Below are 11096 nucleotides of genomic sequence, written 5' to 3' on the forward strand. Positions count from 1 at the left end.
AACAGGCTCAACTGCAAATATAAACTGGAATGCAACACATCCGACACAGGATCAGGTCTGACCTCGGCCACGTCTTTGTCTGAATTACTTCCATTCGGTTGTCGGTATACCAATACATATATATAAAAACAAAACCGTAATAATACACCAATCATTACAATCCTCTCGGCACGTTCTTTTCATATACATATTTATTTATTGTAACCGATAATATTATATGATCAAAACTTAACTTAGTAATAACCTACAAACTTACAAAATCGTCACCTCCACTTAATGCTAGGTTTTTTTTATTCATTATTAATTAACATTACATAATGGAATTGAAAAATAAATTACCTAGGTACAATGTTTGTTCCTACAAGCTACACCGCGCACCGTAATCACTCGGAAGGTGCGTCAACCTGCGTCTCCGTCTCCAACAAACGCACGCAACTAAGTACAGAGCACACGTCCTTCACTCCGCACATCCACACCTCCACCGAGCCACAGGACTATACATCTAATTCAATTTAAATACACTCTAAAACAGATTAACATGCAGATATTTACATGTAGGTACACAGGCTTACTGATTGCAAACACAACACACACAAGAATTGCCAGAAGTTATCATTGTTACAATACAGACAGAATACTTACAACACAGACAAACTGCCAAGTTTGCAGTCTGCCTATTCCTAAAGATTAACATTCAAATTCCAATCAAATCTAGAGCGAAAAATATCTTGTCAAATGGAAAATTAATACAAAATTAAAATATGTATTATTACTTAATTTCTTGAAAAAATAATGTGATGGATTTAAAATTTAGCTTTACATCGTCAGGGCGCTATAGAAACATAACTAGAGAACCCAAGTAATCATTGTTTTAAATCATCACCAGTCAAAAAATAATCAAATGATCACAATATAACCCCGTGCAAAACTGACAATAATAATCAGACAATAACAGACACGTGTGACTCGAGACAAATAATACAAAAATCATTTCACATAATTAATTCATTCTAAATCAGCAGAACACTGTATAAAAGCACACAATACCGCAAAAGACGCTCCAAATATACCCCAAAGAGAAACTCGCGATACCGTGACAACATTGGTGACCAACAATCGATTGGCGATCGAAGGTAGATTGGTGTATCGCCAGACACACGTTTGAAAATCGTTAAGTGGGATTCGGACTTCACACGTTGGTTGGACTGGTAGACGAATGGGCAATAAGAATAGAGATTGCTGCTGCGGCGGTGGGTGGTTGGTTGGTGATGGTAGTCTGGTGGGCGGCACTAGGTGGTGGTGGCTTGGGGGGCTCGGGGGGCGGGGGGTCACTGGGCAGGGGGAGAGGCGCGCGGCCTCTTGGCGGGGGGCGCTGCCTCGTCTTCCTCCACGCCCAGGGAGTTCTCCTCCGAACTGCCGTCTATCACCTCCGATGATCTAGGGCAAACAAACATACGTGTTATAATATATAGATTGACTGGCGTAAAGAGCAAAACACCACATGTTATAATGTATCATATTCAGGGTGGCCACAAAAAACGGATTTCAAAATTCCCTGATAAATCCAGGTTTTCCAGGGCAGTTTCTATATTTTTCCCTGATATGTTTTATTTGGTATAAGGACATATCGTTCAAAATTTTATTTTTGAAACACGATTTTCATCTACGCCAGAAAATTAGAACAGATACATAAATAAAGGGAATTCTGTCATCTAAAGCATTTATTATTTCCTTGCACCACAATGATCTATTCAAAACAAAATACACTTATTACAAATTTATGATATTTCGCCTGAAGACAATTTGTGTACAAATGAAAAGACCAAACAAAAATAGACAAATAAACAAAAGTAAGTACAGTAGAACCCCGATAATTCGAAAAAACGCGTAATTCGAAATTTTCGCCAAAAAAATTTCCGCAGAAAATTATTTCATTCAAATTTTTTTTTAAGTCGAAATTCGTTAATTCGTAATTTGAAATTTATTTTTGTCTGCGCACGAAAATTTGTTCGTGAAATTCGAAAAAATTTGATTTTTGCGAAAATAAATCACAATATTTCGTAAATCTGAATCTAAAAGTCAGCCGTGGCGGTAAAACGCCGAAAAATGTATTTTTACTTGGTTATACATTGTCCTAATTAGTATTATTATTTTGTAAATCTGAATCGATTTACACTGGAATGTTGTATTTTTTCAAATTTATTTCGAATATCCGAGTTTGAAGGGCCGAGAAAATACGTTTTACGCGGATATATGTCGTAGTTTTACGAGTTTACACCTAATATCTGTATTTAAAGGGTCGGCCGCGACGAAACTCGGCCGCGAAATTTCGATTTACGCGTAAATGTATCGTATATTTACGAATTTATTTCAAATATTTGAATTTAAATGGCCCGCTGCGACGGAAATCGGCCGCGAAATCTCGATTTACGCGTAAATATATCGTATTTTTACGAATTTATTTCGAATATCAAATTTTAAAGGGCCCGCCGCGACGGAAATCGGACGCGAAATTTCAATTTATGCGGAAATATATCGTATTTTTACTAACTTTACTTCGAATATCCGAGTTAAAAAATACGGCGCGACGGAAATCGGCCGAAAAATTTCGATTCACGCTGAAATATGACATATCTTTACGAATTTACTTCAAATATCTGAACTTAAAAGGGCGGCCGCGACGAAAAACTGCTGATAAAATTCGATTTACGCGGAAATATTTCATATTTTTACGAATTTACATCAAATATTTTAATTTAAAAGGTCGGCCGCGACGGAAATCGGCCGCGCATTCTCGATTTACACGGAAAAATATCGTATTTTTGCGATTTTTTTTCGAATCTGAATTTTAAGAGCCGGCCGCGACGGAATACGGCTGCGAATTCTCGTTTAACGCGGAAATATATCGTATTTTTACGAATTTAAATTCAGATATTTGAAATAATGGGCCGGCTGCGACGGAAAATTACCGCGAAATCTCGATTTACGCGGAAATATATCGTATTTTTACGAATATCTCAATTTAAAGGGTAGGTCGCGACCGAAATCGGCAGCGAAATCTCGATTAACGCGTAAAAATATAGCATGTAATCGGCCGCGAAAATAAAGAAATAATTGGTATTAATACGAATTTACAACTAAAATACCACCCGGATTTGAAGAGGCGGCCGAGAAAATCGATTTTCGGCGTATTTTTTTTTTCATAAAAATTCGAATTTGATTTTTGATGTCCCGTGGATTTCGAATTAACGAGGTTCTACTGTATTGACACTTTGTAAAAATGTTGATAATGATGATCTTTAAATTTTATTACGACCGTACTGGGTGTCCGACCCTTTTGACACTTTGTTGTAACTTTGCTAGCTTTTTCTTTACAGATTTCGCACCTACATAGTATAGGGGAAAAACCAACGCGGGTGGTTTACGACATGATTGTGTTGCAAGGGCTATTTACGAAAATAATATTTAAAAAATACCTACTTATCTAGTTTGTCTTTGTCGGCATATCTTTTGTTACACACGCCGCAAGTAAAAGTAATAAAACACAACTTTGGGACTTCACAAATCGTAAATAACGAATTTCGTTTTATTTTTGGAATTCCCTGATATTTTAAGAATATTTTAAAATTCCCTGACATTTCCCTGATAATTCCCGGTTCGGTAAAATTCCCTGATAATTCCCGGTTTTCCAGGTCTGTGGCCACCCTGATATTCAACGTTTTATTTTTCGTATTGACTATTCTGGTGAAATGAACGAATCGTATATTAAATAAATTGTAAATGCATTCATTTTCATTAGGTAGGTGACACATTATGATATACGCATCATGGCTTAGCCTATTTCCGCATATCGATCGCCATACACTATCGATGAGAATGTACGGTGAGCGATATGCTGAATTAGGCCAAGCCACAAAAATATAGCGCGCTATAAGGGTGGTCTGTCACAGGCTTTAATCGAATGCATCACATCACCTTGGTTGGATAAGGTTCTAACTGTAATTTTTTTTTTCAATAATGACCTTTGAATGCAAAACCATTTCTTTTGCTCATTTCTATAACCAAAATAATTTTCGGAACCATCTGTGTTGTATTTCTGTAGATACTTGTATCACGAATTTCTAACCATTTTGTTTGTATTTGACGGTTGATCGTTGTTACGAGACGCAGTGTGGTTATTTACTTTGGTTGGATAGGGTTCTAATTTCACCAAGTTATACATAATCCACCGTTAAATATAATCTATTTAACGATATCTGATTTTAAGGGAAAATATTTAAATAAAATGTGGCACTATCTTGGAATGACAGAGGGAAGTTAGAACCTTGTACAATAAATTTTGATGTCCTAGCTGCTTGCATATGGAACTTATCTGCACATTTAGGTATGTTCTAAAATGTTAAGCATACATCCTATTTAAATATTTTCCTTTAAAATATGTTTAACTTAACCCAAGATTCAACCTAAAAATCAGAAATTGTTACATAGATCATGAGAATCACATGTCTTTGCAAACTTTGACATCTCATTTCTCAGAACACATTGAAGTGAAGTTCCCTGTCCAACCAAAGTGATGATGACGCACTTCTTGAGTCAAATAATAAGCATAAATGTCGATTAGTTTGAATAAAATAATAATATAAGCTCCAAAGAGTAAAATAGACAAAATAATTACTGTAACCTACATATACTGAACAAAGTGTTTTAATGAGTGAGTGACATCTAAATGATGAAAGAAATGTTTTAAATAGGTCAAATAAATAATAATGGTGTTTGGCCTTGAACTGTATTCAGGGGATATTGATCCATAATTTTTGTTCATTTATTTATCATGCTGGCTTATCTCTTATAGGAGGGTTTTTCTTTTATTATTTACTAGCTAACATGTACCCAGCGTTGCTGGGGGTTATTCTTAAGAGATAGATATATACCATCGCATCATACTTTTCTGTTGGCCTTTTTAAGATATACAATTCCGTAGTACATTATTTTGATGTATCTCATAAGGATTAACCAGCGTTAGAAATGTAAGCGTAAGAAAATAATCTTTTTAGGACTTGATCACAAAACATCTTTTTGTCTTTTTTCTACTTTCTATAAATATAATATACATGTATTATATGTATATAAACCTTCCAAAAGAAATTCTCTCAATGAAGTGAAAACCCTATCAAAATCAGTTGCATAGTTTAGAAGAACTAAGCGCACAGAAAGACGCGGATGGCGACTTTATTTTAAATAAATTTATCTAGAAAGATAAAGGTGTGATAAATAACTGTTGGGAGAGAGCATCTGTTTTTTCATATTCAGTTATTATATTTTATTACAGTGAAACTCTCTTAAGAAATTTTCCAAGCGACCGGAAAAAAACAACATTTTAAGCGGGAAAACTTTAGACATATATGTGGAGTAAATTGGGGCATTTCTCAAATTTAATCTTCTTCAAGGGACTTAAAAATTCTTCACACACTCAAGCCGGGAAAGGTAGTTCTATTCGTTCGATTGATGCTTAACGTCGGGAAGGGTAGTTCTACCTTTTGCGCCAGCTTCATTTCAATGGCAGAAAAGACAGAATTATTCAATGTTTTTATATGATATTTTATATGGTTTTTATATACTATATGTACATAGTTATTGAATCGTAATGCAAGTCTTCTTTTTATATTTATCTTCGTTCTTTTCGTTTACATCGGTATTTCAACAAAAGGATAGTATATTATTAGTTATTGTAATAATCAATTCCTGGAATGAGCGTTTTTATGACTGTGAAACCCAATTCGCATCTCTATCTCTGTTCCGCCCCACTTAACTACAATGTGCAAGCGAGTGAGAGATGTCGGGCGTATTTGAAGAAAACAGGTATGGGCAAATACCGATAGGTGTACCGTAATAAACATAATACGAGGATAATTAAGTTGCATTTCAATTATATTCGATTTTCGTTTACTACTTTTATAGCTTGGTTGGGTATGCTGAGTTACAGTGTAGAAATTTTTATTATTTTCAATGACAAAGCAATTTGAAACAAATTAAGAAATTCACCTTTATTTTCGCCAGGAGATAGCGTAGCGCCAGCGCAAAAAATATCCGCCAGAAATGTGTTAATAGGAACGGCTATCGCAGCCTAATTACACAATTTTAGTGTAGTACAAATCAATAGTGATCAACAATCCTATTTAATGATGTTTGTTTCATTAGTTTTGAGATTGTGTCCCAATAAAAACTCTATAAAATTTGCACAGCTTTTTTGTCTGGAACTTCTGGATAAATCGTCTATTTATACCTTTCAACATAATTTCTATCAAGAGTTATTGAGTTTGAATAAAAAAAAACAACAACAAAAGATAAATTTAACATTAGTGATCAATAAGAAAAAAGAGCTTGGCAGAGGTCAATGTTTACCTTTTAGTAGGCGGGAGGGGGCTGGCTGCCTTGTCCATGGAGTCTTCGGTGCAGGAGGTAGTGGCCTCGTCTAGTGATTCTGCTGCTATTTTACCTGCGCAATATATACACCAATTATTGACTTTCACACTTATTCATGCACGTGTGGTAGACTAAATAAAATACAAAAAAGGCAATAAAACTCGCCGTATATGGGTTTCATGTGTTCATGTTATCTTTCTGGCTATTAAAAATGTATTAAATGTTATGTGAGGAAAATAAGTGTAACTGAAGGACATGAAAAGTGCAAATGTATCTATTTATTCATCGGAAACATTATCTATTGACAATTGTTTAATTCATTGAGTGATTTAATAAGGCGGGTCCCACCCAGGAGTTGCAGGTTCGATCATCTGCAGTAATTTCAAGTTTTCCACCATTGCACAAGCAACATTTCTCACTTATTATGATGGTAGTTAGAGGAATTGAAATATTCTCAGGTTATTCGTAATTTGGGAATATCGTGGGTAGACTCAGAATTTTTTGGTGGACTCTTAGAACTTTGGGAAACGATGTGAGAAAATTACAAATTGTGAGCGTCAAAAATGGGTCCCACGATGACAACAAATATTCTATAAAATGATAAGGAAGGCACATTCAATAGGGAACTGGGTATCGAGGAGTGTTTTTGCTAATATATTTTCCCTCTTAGACCCAGTTTGAACCCTCGTCACATTTGACATGGTCAGAAAAACGGCCATCCATGCCGTTACATTAGCCTTATCAAATAGTGGTCATATAAACAGTCGATTACCAACATTTTGTCAAAATTTATGTTACGTTGTTTTGATCAGTCACCGAGCAAAACGGCCAATTTAATAATGTACATTCGTTTCACAGGGGTTCAAACAAGTTAAGGTGGGTGATTGAGAGATGTTGGGTTTAGTTACCATTGGTGAGGTGTGGCGGTTCCAGGTTGCTCTCGTCGCTGGTCTCGAGCGCAGGTGCCTGTGCCCCCCCGTTCTCCTTTCCCTCGTCAGGCACGCCCAGCAGCGTGGGGTCCAGCTCTGACATTACGCAGTGTGCCCACACCGCCATCTCCACCTGGTGCGGGCCCCACTTCAGGGTGCCGCTACCGGTGCCAGTGCCGTTCTGCTCAGTGGGTATGCTCTTCTCCGTCAACTCCTAAACAATATACACACATTTTAGTTTATCACACACCAGAGAACTACTCTTGGATAGAAACTAGGGAGTGAATAGAACACTTTCAGAAGACAAACAGCTGTCAGGAGTGGGAAGACGTGTTTTATTTCGCAGCGATGATATATTGGACAAGTTTGGTAATGCGAGACAATGTCAAGGGTTTGTAGATGGCCGACAACTACTCAATATACCTCAGGAAACACATGAAGCTATTGAAAAAGAGTCCAGTCTTTTGAGTCTAAATCCTTTTCAAAAGAATGTTAGTTGTCAATAGGCAAAATCACTGCCACTGTCATCATTGACAATAATATTCAAAGCACTTTCACACACAATAGCTGTTTGACATTGAAGTTTCCAGCATTCACAAACATTGCAGAGATATCCACACGACTTTGTCAATTTCAATGAGAAACTTACAATAAGTCTTCTGGCAGCCATCTATATAAAGCTGGCTTTAAAAGGAAATATCACCAAACCTCTTTTGAATGGTAAAAGGATTAAAAACATGTTATTATCAAAAAATAAATTTTACAAAAGAAATTTTTCACCCATTTTAAACCATTATGTTTTTTATAGTCAATTGGACAATGTTAGGTGATTCATTTACATTCAAAAGGTCAATTAATTAATGACTAAAGGCTGTGCGACTGATAACTCTCCGTCCGTGTCCCGAAACTAGTAGTACAAGCGGGAAACTGGTGAATCTACATTACTTTTACAAAATCTAAGGTCGAGGGGTTGACATCAGCTGTTTAATGTCTTTTAAAATGTGGCGGCTACAATAGTTTATAACCCTTGCACAAATAATTGTTTTTTGGGGTTCTTTTTGAGTTGTAGATTTAACAGTTTCCTGCTTGTACTATGAGTTTCCATACACCGTGTATAAAATGATGGAAGATTATAGAAATGGGTAAAAGAAATGTAGCATTGCTTTGACTTACTTTATTGAGGCGGTCACATGTGTTGCGTATATGTGCCACAAAGTTGAGGTACTCCTTGGCGGTGTAGTCGATGCCGTCCATCTCGGGTATGGCCTTGAGGCACTCGTCAGCCATGAAGGGCGCCACATCGGGATCGGCGGCCGCCAGCAGCGCGGAGGCTGTGGTGGTGCCCACACCCTTCAGGTTGGACAGGGCTGTGATAGCCTGCTCGATGTTGGGCATCTTGCGGAACGCCTTCTTCGTCTCCTGCATCACGGCGCGCGGCGTGTTCACCTTAACCAGGTACGACAGCTGCGGGTAGAACTTGCCTCGCTGCAAACACACATAGCATTAAAAAACTCATTCATTATAAGCCAATTTGATTTTGAAATTTTTGTGAAATAGCACTTTACAAAACATCACCATACTTAGTTTTTATGAAAGCAACAATTGATAGACAGATGTCATAGGGGCTGTGAAATGGTTTGGATTAGTCCAAACGTCAACAATTTATGATTGATTTTATGCCAGGAGATTTTATAAAGGCTTATGGATAAGGAAGTAGTGATGAGACTATTATGTGAAACGTGACTAAAGTCATCCATGTATATTTTTAATATATATATCCATAATAATCAATTAATCACAACAATCTGGCCACGTGCTTAGTAAGGTCGTTTTAAATATGTGTTTTACTTAACTTAAAACACAAGTTTAATTAAAAAAATTATGTTTTACACGGTTTAAAAATTATATTAGATTCGGTAAACCACTGCAGATTAAATCATTTTGGTACAAAATTAATTCAAAAGGTGGGGGGCCAATTTTGTAGCTTAACAATTCGGAGGTCAATGGGTTAAGAATTTATTTCTTGGAGACAGATATATTATTTTGTAGAATAAGAAGAGAGTGTAATAAAGCCAATACTAACCGTTTGCTTCCATTTCATTAACTGTACCAATTCTTCGTGGACTAAATGTGCATCTTTGCCGCGGGCCTTGATCAGATGTGGAAGCTCATTTTGATACCTGGAAGAACGACAAATACATTTTATTACACACTAAATCACTCAAAGTACAAACATAATAATATACGTACATCCAATTTAAGTTTTTACTCGCGGCTGATGGTTCTAAAAGACAAGCCCACGGCACGGCTGACGCACACCTGTGTGATAGAGGCACGCAATAGTACTCGACCGGGATTTAAAATGTGGCTTATTTTTTACTCCATTGATATTTTTTGATATGTTGAAGAAGAAATATAGTTACTTCATCCAGGTGCGCGAAAAACAAAGTCCCCAATTCTTGGTTTTTTCAATTTTTCTTTAGTTGATAAATACCTACATCTCTCTAGTCTGTATCATAAATTATGACCATCATTATACTATAGTACTGGGTGGTTTTTAGCTTAGATGTTTACGTTAGTGGAGCAAAAGAAATTCAAGGTCAGAGCAATGTGAATGATAAAAAAAAATGTCAAAATCGAGCCACGCACGGTGGATGTCCGGGCTGATTTTTTTGAGCAGTGATCAGGCCCCACTCTGTCTGCCAAAAGGGCGTGCCTTTTTTTAAAATATTTTCGTTATCTTTAAAGACTAATATAAAAATAATAAGAGAAAAAAGGCAAGATTTGACGAGCCATAAATAAGCAAACATTTGGTATAAAAGAGAAAAATAAAAAAATTTATTAGAAAGGAAAAATGACATTAATAACAGTTGTAAATGTAATCCTAATGGTATGGGGAAATAAGCATGGCTATGGAAATATGAGGCTCGCAATACTAATTATCTACTACCATTGTAGTTGTAGCTCACGTAGCTGGCATGGAATTAGGCCTGCCACAGACCTAGGCCAAGTTTCCCGCACATGCTTACAATAATTCAACAACATTAGTATGAGGAAAGCTCATAACTGTTTTTATACATCTTTTAAAAGGGAAGAAATTGCTACAAAGGATCGCACAAACGTGACGAAAGAATAGAGATTATATTATCAGCAAAAGTGATGCAGAAGATGGAATGAAAAAATGGATAAAATCAATTATAATTTATGCAAAAGAGCAATAAAACAAAATAATGAATTTTGCAAGATGAATAATAAGGTATTGTTAAATAGTACAATTGCGTAACCACTTCTAAGAGAATATTCGCAAACAGTAACTGTTAAAAAGGGTGGTTGGTCCATTGGGTGAGACGCAAGGAGTGTAATAATAATATACAGGTGACAGCTGCTATCAAGAAGAGATCAACAGGTGTCTGTAACCCCCTCCCCCCTACATTCCAGTGGAATGCATTCTACAGGGACTCACTAATTATTGTGCAAATGGGGTTTAAACTTTAGGTTAAAATTCAAATTAGACTTCTTAATAATAAAAAAAAAATTAAATTGGCTCACATTTTGTCACCAGTCTATTTTTTTTTACACCAGGAAATTTACATGACGTAATTGCAATCAGAGATTTTGTTTAGACCTATGATGTATTGAACTCTAGAAAAGTTAAAAGTTGGTAGAGAAGTTCGATTCAGAAGGGAACCATAGAACATAGAAAATATTATGTTTTAAATTACAAATTTTTGGGTAGGTTGCTCA

At 36.1% G+C, this 11096-nt stretch overlaps 1 protein-coding gene across 2 annotated transcripts in view; it reads right to left on the bottom strand.

Moving 5' to 3' along the window:
• Positions 1–1309: 1309 nt before the first annotated feature.
• Amun (protein amun) overlaps positions 1310–11096 on the bottom strand; it is a 15191-nt gene continuing 5404 nt past the window's right edge. For both annotated transcript variants that reach the window (XM_089638327.1, XM_089638326.1), the window contains exons 2-6: positions 9436–9532; positions 8526–8837; positions 7332–7566; positions 6403–6496; positions 1310–1437 (exon numbers count right to left, since the gene is read on the bottom strand). In XM_089638327.1, the coding sequence (XP_089494453.1) occupies positions 1329–1437; positions 6403–6496; positions 7332–7566; positions 8526–8837; positions 9436–9453 (768 nt within the window). In that variant the 5' untranslated portion in view covers positions 9454–9532 and the 3' untranslated portion in view covers positions 1310–1328. The remainder of the gene's footprint in view (positions 1438–6402; positions 6497–7331; positions 7567–8525; positions 8838–9435; positions 9533–11096) is intronic.

Source organism: Hesperophylax consimilis, chromosome 12 (assembly GCF_061612785.1).
Source record: "Hesperophylax consimilis isolate HC1 chromosome 12, BYU_Hcon_1.0, whole genome shotgun sequence".
Lineage (NCBI taxonomy): Eukaryota > Metazoa > Arthropoda > Insecta > Trichoptera > Limnephilidae > Hesperophylax > Hesperophylax consimilis.